Source organism: Salvelinus alpinus, chromosome 8 (genome assembly GCF_045679555.1).
Source record: "Salvelinus alpinus chromosome 8, SLU_Salpinus.1, whole genome shotgun sequence".
Classification (NCBI taxonomy): Eukaryota; Metazoa; Chordata; class Actinopteri; order Salmoniformes; family Salmonidae; genus Salvelinus; species Salvelinus alpinus.
Window position 1 is genome coordinate 37,346,950 of NC_092093.1, and position 23,190 is coordinate 37,370,139.

Sequence of the window (23,190 nt, forward strand, 5' to 3'; positions counted from 1 at the left end):
GCTAGCGAACCTCAATAACTACACAATAACTACACAATTATCTTTGATACAAAGACGGCTATGTAGCTAGCTAAGATCAAACAAATCAAACCGTTGTACTGTAATGAAAATGAAAATGGTAAAACTACCTGTGGAGCGAAGCGGAATTGCGACTGCACGCTCCAAACCGGAAGTGACATAGAAGATGGCCCAAAGTGTGTGTGTGTTCATGCAGTGTGTGTGTTGGTCCACTGTCTGATCCTGTATATGCTATGCTGTGCTCCCTGCAGGCCGAGGCGGCTCCACCTCCCAGTGAGGAGGAGACGAGTCCCCCAGCCCCCAGCACCCACCAGCGCCGGGCCCAGCAGCAACAGAGAGACCAGATAGAGCCCCCCAGCAGGCCCACTTTCCCCCACACCGCCACCCCCCACCCTCCTCAGGACACCAGCCATACGGGCTCTGTGGTGCTCATCGTGGTGCTCGCCCTGCTCCTGGCTGCCCTCATCTTCCGCAGGGTCTACCTGACCAACGAGTACAAGTTTGACTACGAGCTGTGACAAAACTAACCTTAACCTCCTCAGCCCCACCACCGCCCTGAGTCGAGTGAGTCAACCGCCCCTCCTATCACCTGACCTGACACCCTAGCTGGCAACAAACTGACTTTCTCTTTACCGTGGGCTTCGAAGACGGCTTGGTTTACAATGAGGGTAACTTGCATTCCTGTGGAGGATGGGGTTGACTCACCACCACAACACCTCCCAAGGTGTCTTCTATTACTTTGAATTGACTCTAGAGTGTATTACATTTTTTAGAATGGGAGTATTGTATCCAAACCTCCCCAATGGAGAGACACTGTATCAGACCTGGGTTCAAATACTATTTAAAATCTTTCAAATACTTTTGTTTTTGCTCTAGCCTCCCTGGAATGCCAGTTGTTTTTTGTTTTGGAATATGTAGCCAGGCAAGCTCAAGCAACCACAGATAAAGTATGTGAAATTATTTCAAATAATATTTGAACCCAGGTCTGCTGTAGTTCTCCTTTTTAATTTGTCAGGCATCTGTTTATCATAGAAATTGCTGATTGCTCTCAATATTTAAACAAGACAATGCTGTGTCATATAACATGTAAACAATGAAGGCTATTAAATTGTTTGTCTCAAAATTATTATTTAATTGTGCAAAGGGAAGCAATATGATTAACATTTTGTATACAGATAAGATGCTAACAATTTCTGCTCAACTGTTATGTCGTTTACATATCTGACTGCCTAGCCAATGCTCTGGCTGTTCCTACTTTGCAATAGCAGATACAACCTAGCTAGTATACATACTCTTGTCTGTCAATCTTATAGCCTGAGTGCCAGTCTGTTTCTGCTCTCTTGCCAACTCCTTGTCACTCAATTTCATGAGCTTAAAGGAAAGGGAGATTATAAGAGACTGTACGACTATAGCCTCTCTTTTGAAGTCCTCAAAAGAAATGGGATTGGGGACTAATGGAGAGGTTTAAATGTTGTGTGCACATTTTACTTCCAGGCAAATAAAATGACCAGAATAGGGCCTCTCTAAGTTTGAAACATGTAAGACCGCTTGATTCATGTCTCAAGATGTAATTTAGACATCTCTCCATCTTTTCAGACTGTATTTAAACCATACATTAGGTTTGAACATTGTATCAGAAAATAAATGCCTTGGAATTTTTTTTCGGTGTCAGTCTTATTTCTTTCTGTGTCATGACGGATGGCTGAAAGTAACACTTAGTTATCCATCTCTGCTCAAACCATTAAGTAATCTGGAGAGTGTTGAAACACATGTACACATAAAGGATCAGATTTCATCATCCAGTAAGTTCTCTAAAATATGTACAGTGCATTCGGAAAGTATTCAGACCTTGACTTTTGGACATTTTGTTACGTTTCAGCCTTATTCTAAAATGTATTAAATCGTTTTTTTCCCTCATTGATCTACACACAATACCCCATAATGACAAAGCAAAACAGGTTTTTAGAAATGCTTGCAAATTTACTTAAATGACACATTTATATAAATATTCAGACCCTTTACTCAGTACTTTGTTGAAGCACCTTTGGCAGCGATTTAAAGCTTCACGTCTTCTTGGGTTTGACGCTACAAGCTTGACACACCTGTATTAGGGGAGTTTCTCCCATTCTTTGCAGATCTTCTCAAGCTCTGTCAGGTTGGATGGGGAGTGTCGCTGCACAGCTATTTTCAAATCAAACTTTGTCACATGCGCCGAATACAACAAGTGTAGACTTTACCGTGCAGTGCAAGAAGAGTTAAGAAAATATTTACCAAATAAACTAAAGTAACAAAGGAACACAATCACGAGGCTATATACAGGGGGTACCGGTACCAAGTCACTGTGCGGGGGTACAGGTCAGAGGTGATTTGTACATGTAGGTAGGGGTGAAGTGACTATGAAGCTGTTAAGCAGCCTTTTGGTCCTAGACTTGGTGCTCCGGTACCGCTTGCTGTGCGGTAGCAGAGAAAACAGTCTGACTTGGGTGACTAGAGTCTCTGACAATTTTATGGGCTTTCCTCTGACATTGCCTATTATATAGGTCTTAGATTCCAGGAAGCTTGGCCCCAGTGATGTACTGGGTTGTACGCACTACCCTCTGTAGCGCCTTGCGGTCAGAGGCGGAGCAGTTGCCATACCAGGCGGTGATTCAACCGGTCAGGATGCTCTCGATGGTGCAGCTGTAGAACTTTTTGAGGATCTGAGGACCCATGCCAAATCTTTTCAGTCTCCCGAGGGGGAAAAGGTTTTATCGTGCCCTCTTCACGACTGTCTTGGTGTGTTTGGACCATGATAGATCGTTGGTGATGTGGACTCAAAGGAACTTGAAACTCTCGTAGGGATGGTGCCATTTTCAGGTCCCTCCAGAGATGTTCGATCGGGTTCAAGTCTGGGCTCTGGCTGGGCCACTCAAGGATATTCAGAGACGTGTCCCAATGCCACTCCTGCGTGGTCTTGGCTGGTTGCTTAGGGTTGTTGTCCTGTCGGAAGGTGAACCTTCGCCCCAGTCTGACGTCCTGAGCGCTCTGGAAGAGGATTTCATCAAAGGTTCTCTACTTTGCTCTGTTCATCTTTCCCTCGATCCTGACTAGTATCCCAGTCCCTGCCACTGAAAAACATCCCCACAGCATGATGCTGCCACCACCAGGCTTCACCGTAGGAATGGTGCCAGGTTTCCTCCAGACGTGACGCTTGGCATTCAGGCCAAAGAGTTTAATCTTGGTTTCATCAAACCAGAGAATGTTGTTTCTCATGGTCTGAGAATCCTTTAGGTCCCTTTTGGCAAATTCCAAGCGGACTGTCGTGCTTTTTACTGAGGAGTGGCTTCCGTCTGGCCACTCTACCATAAAGGCCTGATTGGTGGTGCTGCGCAGATGGTTGTCCTTCTGGTAGTTTCTCCCATCTCCACAGAGGAACTCTGGAGCTCTGTCAGAGTGACCATCGGGTTCTTGGTTACCTCCCTGACCAAGGCCCTTCTCCCCCGATTACTCAGTTTGGCCAGGCGGCCAGCTCTAGGAAGAGTCTTGTTGGTTCCAAAACTCTTCCATTTAAAAATGGAGGAGGCCACTGTGTTCTTGGGGACCTTCAATGCTGCAGAAATGTTTTGGTACCCTTCCCCAGATCTGTGCCTCTACACCACCCTGTCTCTGAGCTCTACAGACAATTCCTTCAACCTCATGGCTTGGTTTTTGCTCTGACATTTCCTGTGAACTGTGGGACCTTATATAGACAGGTGTGTGCCTTTCCAAATCATGTCTAATCAATTTAATTTAACACAGGTGGACTCCAATCAAGTTGTAGATACATCTCAAGGGTGATCAATGGAAACAGGATGCAACTGAGCTCAGTTTGAGTCTCAAAGGATCTGAATACTTATGTAATTAATGTATTTTTCAGGGGTTTTTGCAAACATTTCTAAAAACCTGTTTTCACTTTGTCATTATGGGGTATTGTGTGTAGATTGATGAGGAAAACATTTAATTGAATCAATTTTAGAATAGGGGCTGCAACAGTAACAAAATGTGGAAAAAGTGAAGGGGTCTGAATACTTTCCGAATGCACTGTATATTACGATATGCACTTGCTGTTGATATGATACTTGATGACAGTATTGTGTGTAGATTGATGAGGAAAACATTTAATTGAATCAATTTTAGAATAGGGGCTGCAACAGTAACAAAATGTGGAAAAAGTGAAGGGGTCTGAATACTTTCCGAATGCACTGTATATTACGATATGCACTTGCTGTTGATATGATACTTGATTCCAGGCCTGTTATATTATAGTTACATGCATAGTGCTATCTGGGTTGTTTCTGAGAGGTTTAATAAGAACAGGCGCCGTATATCTACGTTTTGGTTTTTCGGGAAGCGCCAGACAGCTGTTGAAAATCCTTACATCAGTTGATCGAGGATTCCCTGTGTCAAGTAAACGTCTTCCCACCGTGAAAAGGTTGCCAATCAACTTCACACTGACACCCTGGAATGTGGTCATGTCATTATACCGTAGCTAAACTAGAGCTGTTGCTGAAGCTGCGCGCGCGGTGCCTTGGTTCGGAGCGCTTGGAAACCAACCACTGTAGACCGTGGACCAATCAGGGAGCAATAAGCGGGACAAGCCGCTTGGCCTTGTAAACATATCAGTCATTGTTACTTATTCAACCGGCAAACTGCCTCACTACAATGCTTGGGAACAAAATATGCTACAATGCTCAAACCATTGCGGACGTGGATTAAAGGGATCGCTTCACTCATTCGAAGACTTTTGAGTTTTCACACATAATGCCTTATATTAAGTTTTTGTTCTTACTTTTTTGCTTGATACTTATCGGGGAATGCCGAAAGCACAAAAGTAGGAAAAGGCGGTGGTCCGGGGCGGTGGAATCTTACAAGCATGGCGCGTAAGTACCTGGATCCTTACCCTTTTTGAGAGTCCATCCAAATGTGTTTCGTTCTTTCACTCTTTCGTTTGCACTTTAAAACAACTGGAGGTCTTCATGCCATCCTCTTTGTTTATTTGGTTAAATTCCACACTTGTGGAACCCTACGTTCCGTTTGATGTAGCCTAATACTGGGCTATTTATTCGACTACATATTTTACATTGAAAATGATTTATGGCTCGTTTCAGTAATGTTAAACCCGTTCTAGTCGTTAACACGGAGATTGTATGTAAATATTAGCCTTCGTGGGGTAGTCTCGACTCGAACACGCACGGTGCCCGTGCGTAAAGATGATCCAGAGCGCAGTGCGCATATGATGGACGGATGCAATCAATGGATGGACCCTGCATGAGCAGAGATGTCATGAATCATCACTATCTGCAAGTGTCATCATCCATGCCATTCATCTGAACTTGTCATCATTATTCTGCATCATGCTTCACTGACGGTTGTGACCAGTGATGTGTTCCGTCATTGTTAATAATCGTATCTGTGAAATGAGAGGTGATCCCACTGTGAGGCTGTTCAATGACACAAAGCTCTCAAATGCACTTGAAGTAGGCTACAGTAAGGGCAGAACATGGTTCATGTAATCTGCAAGATTTAACAGATTTAACAGTTCCATGGGGACAGTGGATTAATCGGGTTCTCAGGATCCCCTGCTGTATTACAAGTAACTAACCAATTATGTTATTCTTGTATATTGAGTTATAACATGAGACATTTTTGTCCAGTAGACAGTTATAGGATTACAATTACAAATCAACCCCTATAGCATGAAGTGGAGGTCCCCAGGGGACAATGTGTGTTCATTATTAGTCTTAACATGCTGTATATTAGTAGTCTTATTAGTAGTCTTAACATGCTGTATACTCCCCTTGTTCTAAGGGTGTTCCCTTCACTAAACCCCTAAAATAAAGCAGCTTAATTGAATTTTAAACCCCAAATCTATTTTGCATGAAGAAACAACCTGTCATTCAACACAAACTTTGTGAATACACAAACTTTGTGAATATCACAACGCAAAAAGACTGCATTTAAATCAGTGTACATCACTCGTTTTTTATTACAACACATAATTGTTTTCTTTGCTAAAGTAGAGGTTTATTATTATTATTATTATTGCTAAAGGTACTGCATATGTGTGAACATTACTTTTTTTAGCAAGAGATAGCACTTGTATAGCCTAAGAAAGTAGCAGAAATGTGCAGAAAGGTGTTTTGAATGCATTTTATTGAAGGGAAACAATAACAGTCTTCAACTTTTGATATATTCTTATATACTGTACAATGAGGAATTCAACTACAAAATACTAGTCTTCTCCCATTTTTTTTAACCATTGCCCCCACCCACAAGGTGTATAAACAACAACAATAAATAAGAATAAAATAAGATAATAGATACAAAACAAAAACGTGAAGAACATAAATCAATCAACTCTAATTAGCACACGTAGGACAGTATGAAAGTGTGTGTGCTTGGACTTTGCAGATGTATTTCTCCCATGTGCAGCACATAGTATTGTTTTACAGTCCTTCTTTGGGGGGCAGAATTGGCATCTCCTCCTCTTGCCTGCCCCAGCTGCAGTCTCAGGTGGATCAGGACAAGATTCAGCCCTCTGAACAGCTTTCACAAGCGCTGCAGAGGCTGCTGTGCGGGGGAGGCGCTCCCTTCTTTGAATGTGTGGGGTTACAAGTGCCTTTCCCAGCTGCTCCAGGAACACCCATCTCTTGTTCCGCTTATCAGGCATCCACCGGTACGGTTGATCTTGTTCCATATCACAAAGGCATTGTATGAGGACCCATCAATGATGTTATGGAAGATGACCAGAGGCCAGGGGGCAGTCATCCTCCTGCAGCTGTAAGTTCCAATCACCTTGTCCAGGTTGTTCACGCCTCCTTTGTTGTGGTTGTAGTCCAGGATGATGGCTGGCTTCCTGTCCTCACGATCACGGATCTCAACCGTTTTGTGCAGTGTGCTCAGGAGGACCACATTCTTGACCCTCTTTGGGAGGTAAGAAACTCGAGTGGTGGTGGGGATGAAGGCAAACTTTGATGAGAAGGCCTCTCTCCCCCTTGTTGCGAGGGGTGCAGGGTGGAGCTCAGGCTTGTTCTTTCTAACTGTGCCAACCATGGTGATCTTCCTCTTCAGGAGCTGCTGGCTGAGTTCATAAGAGGTGAAGAAATTGTCACACGTGACATTGTGCCTCCTCAGTCCATCTGTCATATCAAGCACAACCCTCATCCGCTGGTTCTTCTCCAGGCCTCCGGTGGTCGGTTTCCCTGTGCAGACTTGCATCTTCCAAGCTTAGCTGGATTGTGTGTCAAAGGCCACCCATATCTTGATCCCATACTTTGCTGGCTTGCTGGGCATATACTGCCGGAAAGGACAGTGACCTTTTGACAAAAGAGATTACTATCAGTAATTAGTATTAGTGTCACAGAAAACAATCACATAAATCAAGGATATTACAGCAATACATAATAAAATTAACACTGAAAATCATTACAGATTTGAAAATAAAAATGTACCTCTGAATGGAACCAGTCGCTCATCCTGTCACGCCCTGACCGTAGAGAGCTTTTTATGTCTCTATTTTGGTTTGGTCAGGGTGTGATTTGGGTGGGCATTCTATGTTCATTGTCTATGTTTTGTATTTCTTTGTGTTTGGCTGGGTGTGGTTCTCAATCAGAGGCAGCTGTCTATCGTTGTCTCTGATTGAGAACCATACTTAGGTAGCTTTTTTCCACCTATGCTTTGTGGGTAGTTATTTTCTGTTTAGTGTTTTGCACCTGACAGGACTGTTTCGGTTATTCTCTTTGTTATTTTGTTATTAGTGTTCAGTTTCAATAAAAAGCATGAACACTTACCACGCTGCGCTTTGGTCCACACCTTCTTCAACAGATGACCGTTACACATCCACTGTTACTTCAGGCCCAGGGTTGTAAAGGTATGGCAGACGCTCCACCCACTTCTCCCAGACCTCTCTTATGGCCGCCAGTTTATCTCTCACACGTCTTGCAGGTCTTGACTCACGGTTATCAAAACATAACATTCTTGAGAAAGTGTGAAAGACTTTCAGTGGCATCGTGGCACGGAAAATTGGCCTTCCACTCTCTGCATCGCAGAGACTACATGTAGCCTCGCCTCGGGACCTATACACACCCGCTAAGATTAGCAGCCCTATGTAGGCACGCAGGTCAATCTCATCCATCCCTTTCCAGTTGTCTCCATATTTAAGGAAACCCTCCACATTTGTCATCTCCAGGATGATTTCTTCGATGGCTGGTGTGATGAACATGTAGAATGTTGAGGCGATGTCCTGGGCATGGGCCACTGCATGTCTTGTGGGCCCTGGGGTCATCCTTATGGCATTTTGTGCTGCCATCCTGCCCTGGTTGTCATATGGTGACAAGGACCATGTTATTTTGCTGCTCTTTGACAAAAATGTCTCTCTTTCAGCTTTGGGGATTTCTTCTTCATCTGAAGATGATGCGTCATGCTCTGGGTTGTATTCTTCCCCATCTTCTTCTTCAGATACCTCCTCCTCTTCTAAATCATTGTTCTCTTGTTCCTCCTGGACATCTGAAAAAATCGGATCTACGACCTGTACGTGCACTCATGGCTTCAGCAAAGAGAGAACTGGGGAGACTGTCATCTGCAGCACCTTTATAGCCTCTGACTGCATTCCCCATTAGTAAACAATGCTTTCAATAAATGTTTATTTTGCCTGAAATTGTTTTTATTTTGTCTGTGGACTTGAGTCCTGTGGGGTCATGGAGGGGAGATGCTGCACATGCACATTAAAGTTTTAGTTTTGTCTGAGTTCAATCAAGTAGCACACAATGTGTGTGTGTGTGTGTGTGTGTGTGTGTGTGTGTGTGTGTGTGTGTGTGTGTGTGTGTGTGTGTGTGTGTGTGTGTGTGTGTGTGTGTGTGTGTGTGTGTGTGTGTGTGTGTCTTTGTGTTTTTGTGGTGTGTAAATTATTTTATAACTGTCGGGTCAAAAATGACCCTAAGGCAATCTTTGTACCCTGGTGGTGTACAGCTTTCATGGAAATATGAACAAAGGCAATGTTTCACTTTTTCAAAATTTTCGGTCACTCTAGGAAAAGTCATCAAATTTCAAGTTGAAAAAATATCATTTAGGGGGTTTTCTCTGCTGTTAAACATAGTGGCTGGTCATTTTTACCCTTAAGACAATACAAGGGTTAATTGTGCAAAAGCACAAACACCAAGTGTGCATACCTGTATACACTGCAAAGGCTGGCACGGTCTAATTGGTTGTCTGATGGCCTAATTTGCCTCCATTTACTCAATAATTGCAACCCCTTCTATTTTGGGAGAGCCTTGAACAGAGGCGGACTGGGACCAGATATCGGCCCTGGCATTCCTAACTCACCGGCCCTTTCTTTGACGCTCCCACACCGGCCCATTTCCCTCCCCCCGCGGCCCCAACACAGGCCCAATTCTTTCCATGAGGCTCTCATTATTAGCCTAAACCAAATTTTGAGCTACAAATCCAAGTTAGACATGCCCTCTTGGGCTAAAAATATGACCAGCCCATTTGGCATTTGCTTGAAATGCCAGATGGCCAGTCCGCTCCTGCCCTTGAAACTGGCATAGGTGCAAAATGCCTAAATAGATGGGGGTCTGTTCGGAACAGTCTTCCCTGTCTTCCCTTAACTTTATACCCACAGAACATATAATGTTTACAGAGTATGGAAACGAACTTCCACCCATGTTATTCTCAAACGACAAACGTATCATGTGGGTTAGATAAACTCACTTTGACAGCAAAGCATGTTTCTCTTGATTCTCTGAGGGCACACACACCCACACACATTGCAGTTCTGCTCATGCAGACAAATGGCCCATAAACAGCCATGCTCAAGTCTCAATGCTGATAAAAACACCTGACACCACACCTTGAACATGACAGAAATAATGTTTTTTTAAAGAACAGGGCCCGGTTTCCCAAAAGCATCTTAAGGCTAAGTTCATCGTCAGAACATCGCTAAATCTCAGAGCTGTTTCCTAAAACCATCGTTATTAACGTCGTACTTGACAACGCTCGTAATCTAACGCCTGCCTCAGACTACTTGTAGAACAGCTAAGTACGTCATTAGATGCTTTTTTGCCCTCCTATTAATGTGTGGATCATCCATTTTGTATGGTATGTTACCAATTACAATTCGTATGATATGTTACAATTTAGCGAAATGTTACAACATTTCTAAACATATGAAATGTTACAAATTCTAACATGTTGTGGCAAACATTAGCTAACACACTAAGTAGCAGTAAGTAGTTGCCCAGGATGAAATTTGAACACACAACCTTTGGATTCCTAGACATTTGCATTATATGCCTGCCCGTCTGTCTGTCCATCCATCCATCCAGACTAACCAACCACCGTCTTTTTCTTTTTACCTTAGGTAACCTTATATCTTATGTAACCACACCAAACATAACATCATGCTAATTTGAGTGTCCCGGATTGACGTTTACTGTGTTACATCTAGTCTATGAGACCAGTCTGGAAAGGCGCATCGTTTAAACACTAGTAAACCTAAATTCAATCACTATCAGGAAACCTGCCCCAGGAATGTTAACATAACTTCCATTGCTGTTTCATCCATTGCGCAACATCCATATCTTGGTTTCAGAATTCCTGCCAATCGATCATATTTTTTAAAAAGTCACACCTGTGTTGTAAAGTCTGTGTTCTTACACTTATTCATTCTGAGCTCGGTTTCATGATAGAGATGGAACCTATGACTGTGGAGCGGCAGGTAACTTAGTGGTTAGATCTTTGGGCCAGTAACCGAAATGCGCAACCAGAGGGAAAAGAACTCTGGACCACCTTTGCCCTCCATTTGGCAAATCTGACCATAATTACATCCTCCTGATTCCTGCATACAGGCAAAAATTAAAGCAGGAAGCACCAGTGACTAGATCAATAAAAAAGTGGTCAGATGAAGCAGATGCTAAGCTACAGTACTGTTTTGCTAGCACAGACTGGAATATGTTCTGTGATTCCTCCAATGGCATTGAGGAGTACACCACATCTGTCATTGGCTTCATCAATAAGTGCATCGATGACGTCGTCCCCACGGTGACCGTACGTACATACCCAAACCAGAAGCCATGGATTTCAGGCAGCATCCGCACTGAGCTAAAGGCTAGAGTTGCTGCTTTCAAGGAGCGGGACTCTAACCCGGAAGCTTATAAGAAATTGCGCTATGCCCTCCGACGAACCATCAAACAGGCAAAGGGTCAATACAGGACTAAGATTGAGTCGTACTAGACCGGCTCTGACGCTCCTCGGATGTGGCAGGGCCTGCAAACCATTACAGACTACAAAGGGAAGCACAGCCGGGAGCTGCACAGTGACACGAGCCTACCGGACGAGCTAAACTACTTCTATGCTCGCTTCGAGGCAAATAGCACTGAAACATGCAGGAGAGCACCAGCTGTATTGGAAGACTGTGTGATCACGCTCTCCGCAGCCGATGTTTAGACAAGTCAACATTCACAAGGCCGCAGGGCCAGACGGATTACCAGGGTGTGTACTGCGAGCATGTGCTGACCAACTAGCAAGTGTCTTCACTGACATTTTCAACCTCTCCCTGGCCAAGACTGTTATACCAACATGTTTTAAGCAGACCACCTGTGCCCAAGAACACTAAGGTAACCTGCCTAAATGACTACCGACCCGTAGCACTCACGTCTGTAGCCATGAAGTGCTTTGAAAAGCTGGTCATGGCTCACATCAACACCATCATCCCAGAAACCCTAGATCCACTCCAATTTGCATACCGCCCCAACAGATCCACAGATGATGCAATCTCTATTGCACTCCACACTGCTCTTTCCCACCTGGACAAAAGGAACACCTATGTGAGACATCCGCCACGCTGATACTCAACACAGGGGCCCCTCGGGTGGGTGCTCAGCATCCTCCTGTACTCACTGTTCACTCATGACTGCACGGCCAGGCACGACTCCAACACCATCATTAAATTTGCCAATGACACAACTGGTAGGCCTGATCACCGACAACAACGAGACAGCCTATAGGGAGGAGGTCAGAGACCTGGCCATTTGGTGCCAGGACAACAACCTCTCCCTCAACGAGATCAAGACAAATGAGATGATTGTGGATTACAGGCAAAAGAGGACCAAGCACGCTCCCATTCTCATCGACGGGGCTGCTGTGGAGCAGGTTGAGAGCTTCAAGTTCCTTGGTGTCCACATCACCAACAAACTAACATGGTCCAAGCACACCATGACAGTCGTGAAGTGGGCACGACAAAACCTATTTCCCTCAGGAGACTGAAAAGTTTTGGCATGGGTCCTCAGATCCTCAAAAGGTTCTACAGCTGCACCATCGAGAGCATCCTGACTGGTTGCATTACTGCCTGGTATGGCAACTGCTCGGCTTCTGACCGCAAGGCTCTACAGAGGGTAGTGCGAACGGCCCAGTACATCACTGGGGCCAAGCTTCCTGCCATCCAAGACCTCTATACCAGGCGGTGTCAGAGGAAGGCCCTGAATATTGTCAAAGACTCCAGCCACCCTAGTCAAGCGGCAAGCGGTACCGGAGCACCAAGTCTAGGTCCAAGAGGCTTCTAAACAGCTTCTACCCCCAAGCCATAAGACTCCTGAACATCTAGTCAAATGACTACCCAGACTATTTGCATTGCTCCTCCCCCTCCCCTCTCCACACCACTGCCACTCTCTGTTGTCATCTATACATAGTCACTTTAATTAACTCTACCTACATGTACATACTACCTCAACTAACTGTTCCCCCCACACATTGACTCTGTACTGGCACCCCCTGTATATATTGTTATTTTTTTTACTGCTGCTCTTTAATTACTATGTTACTTTTCTCTTATTCTTATCCGTATTTTTTTAAACTGCGCTGTTAGTTAGGGGCTTGTAAGTAAGCATTTCACTGTAAGGTCTACACCTGTTATATTTGGCGCATGTGACTTTGGATTCGATTTGATTTGAACTAGAATGAGATTCACTTTATATGATGTTTCACCCTCTCTACTCTGATAGACATGAGCCTGCGTTGCACTCAATCATTTATTTTCTTATAGAACCGCGAGAAGGGTTCTGAAGGAACTGCAGCACCCCTGATCAATTTAAATACATCTTCAGAAAAAAATGAAATAATTCAGAATAGCCTACTACACCACAAGAAGGCCTATTATTTAGCCTCAGAGGATCAATAGTTTAGTTTTTAAAATAGCCTAGCTGTGGATTGGTTCCCAGTAAAAAGGAATAGTCAGGAATAGTGCTCATATTGCAGCCTAAAATATGTCTCAACACACCTAGGCCTAGGCTATTTATGGATTCAAGACAGGGTTGTTTTTATTGATCTCAGATTCCCAGTTTGTCAGTGTCAAAGTATTGATTGTCTTGGATTTACGTACAGAATAATACGAAATGCTCTGGGACCAGGTTGGGTAGGTCTGTCGATTGCACATACATGAACGTGATGTCAATATTTAGCCTAATAATCTTGCTATTCTATAATTAGGTTATCTCGATTTTTATTTTAAAAATGTAGGCCTATCCATGCTTTGCTTGTTTATAATATTGCTAACTTTTTATATATTTATTTAACTAGGCAATTCAGTTAGGGACAAATTCTTATTTACGACGCTGGGCCAATTGTGCGCCGGCCTATGGGACTCCCAATCACAGCCGGTTGTGATACAGCCAAGGATCGAACCAGGGTCTGTAGTGATGCCTCTAGGACTGAGATGCAGTGCCTTAGACCGCTGAGCCACTTGGGAGTGTGGCGGTCTAAGGCAACTGGCTATGACGTTTTCGGCGATCACATAGAAACAGCTTCATTCTATGTTTAGCGGATATTGTGTGTAAAGTGACGCGGGAGGGTCAAACAGTGATCTAACGGCGCACTTGCTCTACGAGTGGTCTGAGGCCGGAGTCAGCTAAGGAACGATTTCAAGTGCAACGTTAGGCTAAAAAATACTATTTTGGGAAACGTCTCGAAAATGTAAAGATGCTCTTGTGAAGGTTCTAACGATAACCTTAAGATGCTTTTGGGAAACCGCGCCCTGTTCCTTTCATAATCTGACTGTTGTGGTTTGAAGGTCATTTTAAAAGTGGTTGGGTGGTTCTCTGTAAGGAGTAAGGACTGGATGGAGACAGATAACTGTTATCCATCAATATTTTCAGAAGTAGCCTATTGATTGCCGTTTTCTTTTGCAGTCCCCTGACTGGAAAAAGGATGGTTGACAACACCAAATCTCGCAAATTGAAGACAGACAACCTGCTGCGAGTGGATGACCATGATTTCACCATGAGACCAGCCTTTGCAGGTAAGGACCTGGTTCTAAACATCTTGTTGACTGATTTAACGAAAGTAGAAACCAGAGCCCTCTAAACCCGGCAAAGGGGCACTGATATCACTGTTCAGATCAGGGGGGCAAAACTGTTCCTTGAGGGCCGCAGTGTATGACTGTTTCCATATTTGTACGTCTCTGAACATTAATTAAGTGCCAGTGTGGAATGAAAAAAACAGCAAGATTGTGGCCCTTGAGGACTGGAGTTGTGCTACTCTGGTTTAGATCTTGAATGGCATTGAAGCATATCCAGCAGAGAACGTACATCTGTGTGAAAAAGTAGTCTCATCATATCAATACACACAGGAGCTAGTTAGATATGACACTTTGAGAATGAATTCTTCTGGTATCAACACCTGTTTTGACATGTTTACCGAAGTGTAAGGCGGCAGGTATAGGAGGAGCTTTTGAAAAGCATAAAATGGGATGCTGCATACTTCCCTGGTGAATAATGTACTGTATGTAGTGTTACTGAACTTGAGTGGCAGCTCAGACACTAAGAATTTCAAATAGAGGATCCTACATAAAACCCTTCAGTGTATCTGTAAACGGACACGCAGACACAGCCTCGTGTCCCAGAATAGAGAGCTTTGGGAGATTCAAATTGTCTGTCTTATACAAACATTATGAAAAGTTGACTTGTGTAAGCCTGTGATAACTGTCTGTATTAATTTGGGTGGGAGATGTATAGCGGTGGCTAGGTTTTCTTCCCTAGCTTCAAACGGAAGCAGGCGTACAGTGAAAGCCTCTTACATAGCCGCTCCCCGCTCACTGGGGGAATGTTATCTGTGTGACATTGTGGCGTGCCAGCATGAGGTCTCTTTCCACACAAGGGTGGAGGAAAACAGCCCAAAACACAATCAGAGAAATCCCACTGGGAAGGAGCAACTGCATTGTCCCATTGCACACAATGAACAGCTTTGTGTGGCATAATTTTCACAGAGAGATAAAAATTAATTGTTTGTTTAGAATTAGGGCTGTGCAAATGTCGTTTTTTTTCCCAGCGACAGCGAGTATGTGAGGTTTTGCATTATGCATACGGTGCTCTGCCGGTGGGAAGGCCTTTATGGGGATAAGGCTGTAAATATCCCCAGTATAAAGGTTAGAGCTGTTCCCATGTGTTTCAGGTTACGACTGTAGGGAACCCCTGCTGCTCAATTACCATTTCAACTTTTATAAATAGCAGAGAAAAGAAGATTCACTTTTATTTCCATGCCAGTTGTCTGCACAAAGCTACCAGGAACATTCCATTCTGTGGATCCTTGGAGGTTTGGTTTCTGATTGTTTTCTGTTTGAAAATCCACCGTCTAAACAACGGTGGAGATTTGCTATTGCAGTGAATGTCATATTTGTCATACAGCACAGCAAGTTCAAATTTCCCGGGTTTACCTATAAATGTAAGTATAAAAACAAAGTATTTTAATAATCTTCCAATGGGTAGAAAAAAAAGTAGTGAGTGTATACATTTACATACTGGTCCCCTGTGGGAATCAAACCCACAACCCTGGTGTTGCAAGCACCATGCTCTACCAACTGAGCCACACGGAACCACCATTTAATCAAATTTGCGTTACAGAGATAGCTTGTTTCCTCCCCCCCAATTTTATTCCTATGATTTTGAAGAAAATCCACCAAAGCCATTCCATCTTTGGGATTTCTTTCAGCAGTGAGCAGCGGTGTCTAATGCATGGGCCTAGGCTAGCCTTAATCTGGCCAGTGCTACCAATAGTTGATTTACAATTGCTCAAAGGGGAAGTAATCCAGTGTCATTATGTGAAATAGATAAGGGCTCTTTCCCCCCGTTGAGCATTCATGTCATTGTCACGATCGTCTATAGGAGAGAGAGATGACCAAGGCGCAGCGTGTGCAAAATACATCTTCTTTTTATTATAAGAAGGAAAACGAAACAAAACAACAGACGAACGTGAAGCTATTAAAGAACTAGTGCACACATGCAACATAGAACATAGACAATTACCCACAAACACATGATGCCCATGGCTGCCTTAAATATGGCTCCCAATTAGAGACAATAAACCACAGCTGTCTCTAATTGAGAACCAATCCAGGCAGCCATCGACATACAAACACCTAGACAAGACATTTCCCCATTAAACCTACAAACCCCTAGACCACCCAAAACACATACTTCCCCATGTCACACCCTGACCTAACTAAAATAATAATGAAAACAAAGATAACTAAGGCCAGGGTGTGACAGTCATGTCTATTTAAAGTCTTAAGACAGATTTGGTGATCTTTCCTGATCTGCTGGTATTTTACGGAAAGGTTACATCATTTTGCTGTGCAGAGATTCGAATAGCTAGCGGTTGTCCTGTGTATGAGAAAACAGACTGATGAAATGCCGCTGATCAACCTATTTTCCATGGGGGGGGTTGTGTTCATATTTTTTTGTTGTGTTTCTGTTATTTCTGTGTAATCATCTTTGAAGCCTTTATGCTGGCTGAGGAATAGCTTCCTCTGTCATGTTGACTTCTTGATGACTCAATGAATCGGCACAGACCATGGATTTTTTTAACTTGTGTGCCCCACTGACAACTGTTTACCAGACCGTACTAAGGTCCCACTCTATGAAGCCACTCTATGAAGAGACTGAATAGTTCAGAACATTTCAGAGGACGTTCTCGATCACACAGAGCTGGGATCTGATCAGTTGTATGATCATACATTGTATGGCTCTGATTGAACATTTCAGATTTGCATCATCAGAATATGTTTTAAGAGAGCTTTAACAAACAAGTAACTGCTAGGAGAACAGGGAAACTGATATGAATTTAACTTGAGGTCAAACGCACTGTGAAAAGGTCAAACACACAGTGCTCCATCCTCTGGACCGGACCCCAACGACCCATAATGATTGTTCTCAGCAGTGGTCTTTTTACAAGATCACATCTCCCACAGCCTCTACAAAATAACCGGTGGCTCCGCGATGGCAGGAGGAGCAGATGGAGAGAGCACATGTAATCACTATGAATGAAAGATAAACATTTTCTTCAATAACAGCCCAATCCCCCGCAAGCTCTATCTATTACAGGGGTAGAGGCTGTGGGAGGCATTTCTCCCAGCAGCTGGCAGGTGTGGCGGGCAGCATCGTCCACACAGGTCCTGGGACGGGAGTTGGTGCTTGGGTCCCAGTTTAGGATCTGATGGATGGCATATGGTGTGAGTGAGGGATGACAGCGCACCCAGCTGGCACAAGGCGATGAGTTAATATCCTCTCTTCCAGGCAACAGGCGAGGGGAGGCTGAGTGAAATGAGGCTTTAGTTACTAGCGATTACATGAGGGTTCAGAGGCTGGTACTACAGCAGCTACCGCAGATTATAAACTGGGTGGTTTGAGCCCTGAATGTTGATTGGCTGATAGCCGTGGTATATCAGACCGTATACCACGGGTATTACAAAACATGTATTTTTACTGCTCTAATTACGTTGGTAACCATTTTATAATAGCAATAAGGCACCTCGGGATTTGTGGTATGTGGCCAATATACCACGGCTAAGGGCTGTGTCCAGGCACTCCGCGATGTGTCGTGCCTAAGCACAGCCCTTAACCGTGGTATATTGGCCATATACCACACCCCCTTGGGCCTTGCTTAATTAGACAATGGCAGGCGATCAGGACATTACCCACAATGCATAACACACAAATATGTATTATGCATTACTTGCGCTTCTTATGTGAACCTTTAACATGGGATGGATGAAACTGTAATTGCCATATAATTGCATATAGAACTGATTCATAGGATGTATGTGCTGTGAAAATATACATGACCTTATATGGAGTTATTTGGATTCAATATCCTCGCAAATCCTAAAATCTAACCCAAATCTATCACTCATGACTCATCCACTTCAATCAAATGAATACTTCGACATATGAGTGTGTGGTATTGCCCTCAATACTGAAACGAAAGGGTTTAGAAAATGAGCTGAAGATATCTGTAGCTGTAATACCGTGTAATACCAAATCTTTCTGGGATTGTGGTAGTGATCAAAGGAAAAGTAAACTACTAGAGATAACAAGGAAGCAGTATGGCGAAAATATCAGAGCCTCTATACTGGGGCATGGAAATCCAAGTTAAGACGTCAGGTCAGACAGAGATTCTTTTTTTTAATCGACACTAGTGCAGTAGAATAGTGCTGCACAGTTTTCACATTTTGTGGTGTTAGTCTGAAATGTTGATAGGTTCAATGTATTTTTCTACTGATCTACACAGCCTACTTCACAGGTTAACAATTGAAAGTGTCAACATTTCAGACTCAACACAACAACATTTGAAAACTGTGCAGGGGTTCACATACTTTTTTACTACACTGTATATCTACCAAGAGAAAGTAGAATTGTTATGTTTCATACTAGCTTACCCTAAATCATGTTATGTGACTATGGCCACTCTCAAGGGGAAACTGTCTTTCCACCTGAGACTGAATCCTTGACTCTCACTGTTGGCCTGAATATGATGCCACTGATAGTCAGAAATATAATAATAAGAACGAAAATAATCTCGTTCTTGTGACTTGTTTTGCAGGCCCTGCTGTCCCTGTGGGGGTGGATGTTCAGGTGGAGAGTTTGGACAGTATATCAGAGGTGGACATGGTAAGTGAATTGATAATCATACAAACATGAAACCTTATAACATTTCAATGAAGTCAACGTTAACCGTTATTATTACAGGTCAGTGGAACATTTGAAGAGGTCATTGTGATACAGTGTTTTAATTCAACAACTACTGAACACAATGGGTAGGGATGCTGGCCATTCCTATAACAAATAAAGAAACACCCATCAGTGTTAAATACAAGTATTTTAGAGTCAGTAACATCAATGATTGTGCAGCCCACCACTTCCCATTGAACCAAAGAAAATGAACGTATCCTTCACAATCTGCTAATAAGTAAATAAGACTATGAAGCTGTTTTGGGAAGGGGGGGGGGGGGGGGGCACTGTTTTGGAGCTGATAAACTCTCAAATTAATTATATTGGTCATGCTTATTAATCTCTTATTCTCAGATAATCCAAATAATAGGAGCACAGTGTTAAAAATGATGTTTTGTCTTCAAAATGACCTTGCAAATGACCATGCACATGTTCCACCACAGTAATATAATTACATGGGCCCGCTGTCCTAAGCTATAAATTGGAGCCGAACTGCCATCCTGATGTTCTGTAAGCCTCTATGTGAGCATTTCAATGTTTGTATATAATTGTATAAAAATAGACCTGGCAAATTATTGCTTTCAGACGATGACTGTCCTTAATGCCAGACTGATGGAGGACAAAGGTTCAGTCATCCGTATCAACCATTTTAATATCATTATGAAATGTTACAGTGGACTAATATTTGTTGAATGTGTCCAAATGTGATGTTATACACACATTGTATTTAATGACAAAAGGTACTGATTACTTCATTGGTGCCATTATTTCAAGTTGTGTTATTACTGATCTAATATTAAGTGTAATGCTGTGAAGTGAATGGAAAAGGGGATGATCTTCTGTGGTAGATACAGTGGCGTAGTCGGCATGAAATAGACCCTTTTGCCTAGTAACATATACAGATCAAGGAGCAGAGAGGAAGGAAAAGGATATGTGTGACCAATGCAACCTCTAACCCAGAGCTGTCATTACTGTATGTGTCTCATCATCACTAATGTCAACTCTGACTGCCCTCTCTGGACATAATATGACATAATATGTTCCCTGCTCATACTAGGGACATACACTGAGTGTACAAAACATTAGGAACACCTGCTCTTTCTTTGACAGACTGACCAGGTGAATCCAAGTGAAAGCTATGATCCCTTATTGATGTCACTTGTTAAATCCACATAAAAAAGTGTAGATGAAGGGGAGGAGACAGGTTAAAGATGGATTTTTATGCCTTGAGACAATTGAGACATAGATTGTGTATGTGTGCCATTCAGAGGGTGAATGGGCAAGACAAAATATATAAGTGCCTTTGAACTGGATATCGTAGAAGGTGTCAAGAACTGCAATGCTGCTGGGTTTCCCCTTGTGTATCAAGAATGGTCCACCACCCAAAGGACATCCAGCCAACTTGACACAACTGTGGGAAGCACTGAAGTCAACATGGGCCAGCATCCTGTAGAGTCCATGTCCCGACGAATTGAGGCTGTTCTCTGGGCAAATGTTGAGCGCAAACTTGAACGTTGTGAAAATTCTGTGAAACTTCCAGCGCGCGTTTTCTGTGAACACTGAGGCTGTACCCACTTTAAGTTAGTTTTAACAGTGACCATGTAGGCTACTGTGGCTATTTGATCATAATGTAGGCCTACCGGAGTGGCCTACCATCAAAAACAATGGAGAAAATGCATCCCATAACATTTTAACATGGAAATAGCTGTTCTATCATAAAGCCTACAGTAGCAGCCAATTTCTGTTGTTCAATGTAGACCTACATTCCATGACACTTTTGAAAAAAACTTACAGGGCTTGACATCAACCTGTTTATCCACTTGGTGACTGAAAATGCTGTTGTGTTGTTTGATGCAAGAAACCACTTTACAAAATAAAATGCATTATTATTGTCATACCATTAATACAGAGAATCAGAAATATTGTGCTACCCTCTGCCTATTGGCTACTTAGCTTATTCAAGCCTGTCTCAAAATACACACTGCCCCTTTAAGACAAGAAAAAGCTCTTTACCCGACTCACTTTTCAAAGATATCTAGAAATGTACATGTTTTGTGCTCTTGGCTCATGTAGCTCTCGCTTTGATCTCAAAACAAGCGCATCTACTCACGATTGCTCATGCTGCAAGCACAATCCAGTTCAAAGTAAATGGCACAGATCCATATACAGTGCATTTGGAAGGTATTCAGACCCCTTGACTTTTTCCACATTTTGTTATTTTAAAGCCTTATTCAAAAATGGATTAAATTGTTTCTACACACACTACCCCATAATGACAAAGCAGAAACAGGTTTCTCGTATTTACATAAGTATTCAGAGCCTTTACTCAGTACTTTGTTGAAGCACCTTTGGCAGCGATTACAGCCTTGAGTCTTCTTGGGTAAGACGCTACACCTGTATTAGGGGAGTTTCTCCCATTCTTCTCTTCAGATCCTCTCAAGCTCTGTCAGGTTGGATGGGGAGTGTCGCTGCAAAGCTATTTTCAGGTCTCTCCAGAGATGTTGGATCGGGTTCAAGTCCGGGCTCTGCCTGGGCCACTCAAGGACATTCAGAGACTTGTCCCGAAGTCACAGCTGCGTTGTCTTGGCTGTGTGCTTAGGGTCGTTGTCCTGTTGGAAGGTGAACCTTCACCCCAGTCTGAGGTCCTGAGCGCTCAGGACCTTTCATTAAGGATCTCTCTGTACTTTGCTTCGTTCATCTAGTCTCCCAGTCCCTGCTGCTGAAAAACATCCCTGCAGCATGATGCTGCCACCACCAGCCTTCACCAAAGGAATGGTGCCAGGTTTCCTCCACATGTGACGCTTGACATTCAGGCCAAAGAGTTAAATCTTGGTTTCATCAGACTCATGGTCTGAGAGTCCTTTGGGTGCTTTTTGGCAAACTCCAAGCAGGCTGTCGTGCCTTTTACTGAGTGGCTTCCGTCTGGCCACTCTACCATAAAGGCCTGATTGGTGGTGCTGCACAGATGGTTGTCCTTCTTGAAGGTTCTCCCATCTCCACAGAGGAACTCTGGAATTGGAATCAATGGAATTTAACACAGGTGGACTCCAATCAAATTGTAGAAACATCTCAAGGATGATCAGTGGAAACATGGTGCACCTGAGCTCAATTTCGGTGTCATATCAAAGGGTCTGAAAATTTTTGAATAAGGCTTTAACATAACAAAATGTGGAAAAAGTCAAGGGGTCTGAATTCTTTCCAAATGCACTGTATCGTGTCTGTGACTATCATTAAATGTGAAGACTGTTATTTTATCAAATCAATTCTCTATGTGTAATTATTATTACGTTATTAAACTAATAATGTAAACTTTAATTAATTAGGAAGTCGGGGCACCATGGGAAAATGTTTATAGAGTCTCTATTTCCCGAATCGACACTTCAGATATTTTCATATCTTATCAATTAGTCTTCTATTTATGAATTATTAATTGTTACCTCATTAGTCTCATTCCAAACATTGTACAATTCTTGGTTATCTGCATGAACCCTGGTTTCCATAATGAATCAGCAATAAACAAATTTGCTTAATTATTTATTTACTAACTAACAAAATAATCACACAGCATTACATAACAAACAAACAGTAGATAATGGTTACTAACAGTGATAGAAAAGTCCCTAGTGGGCTAAGCCGATATGACAGCATGGTAGTCAACGGAACGGGGTGGGGACTGAGAGAGCGGGAAAGACTAAGTGGATTCACTACACACAGTCTATAATTATATTCATTGAAATGCTAATCCTTTGCACATGAACGGCCACTCAATCGAGAATAATTGCAATGTATATATATTTACACCCGTATGTCGTTGTTGTCTTCTCTGTTGGATTCCTCGATCGTCCTGTAGAGTTCATCAGAGTCTCTGGTTAACTTTCCTAGAAGTCACAATGTCTTTCGTGGTTGTAGGTGGATAGACTGGATACTTCAGAGTAACATTCAGAAATGTTCTCATAGAATAGTTGATTTGGCGGTTGTCGGTATACGTAATTTCTAGCTGCAGACTAGTAATTCGTGTCGCCTAGAATTTCACCCTTATTCTGTAGTGATCGATAGTCTCAGAGTTGAACCATTTCCAGCCGTGTAGCCAACTACCCGCGGTCTGGTTTAATGGTCTATAGAGTTGTAGCCATTCCAATGTGGGGACGACGTTCTCTGACTT

General features: G+C 43.0%; 2 protein-coding genes across 2 annotated transcripts in view; both read left to right on the forward strand.

Moving 5' to 3' along the window:
• Nucleotides 1-1,678, forward strand: part of ube2j1 (ubiquitin-conjugating enzyme E2, J1) — a 36,070-nt gene extending 34,392 nt beyond the window's left edge. The window contains exon 8 of the mRNA XM_071413803.1: nt 270-1,678. Within this exon, the coding sequence (XP_071269904.1) occupies nt 270-536 (267 nt within the window). The 3' untranslated portion in view covers nt 537-1,678. The remainder of the gene's footprint in view (nt 1-269) is intronic.
• Nucleotides 1,679-4,695: 3,017 nt separating this feature from the next.
• LOC139582244 (gamma-aminobutyric acid receptor subunit rho-2-like) overlaps nt 4,696-23,190 on the forward strand; it is a 31,431-nt gene continuing 12,936 nt past the window's right edge. The window contains exons 1-3 of the mRNA XM_071412229.1: nt 4,696-4,916; nt 14,214-14,323; nt 18,901-18,968. Coding sequence (XP_071268330.1) covers nt 4,798-4,916; nt 14,214-14,323; nt 18,901-18,968 — 297 coding nt within the window. The 5' untranslated portion in view covers nt 4,696-4,797. The remainder of the gene's footprint in view (nt 4,917-14,213; nt 14,324-18,900; nt 18,969-23,190) is intronic.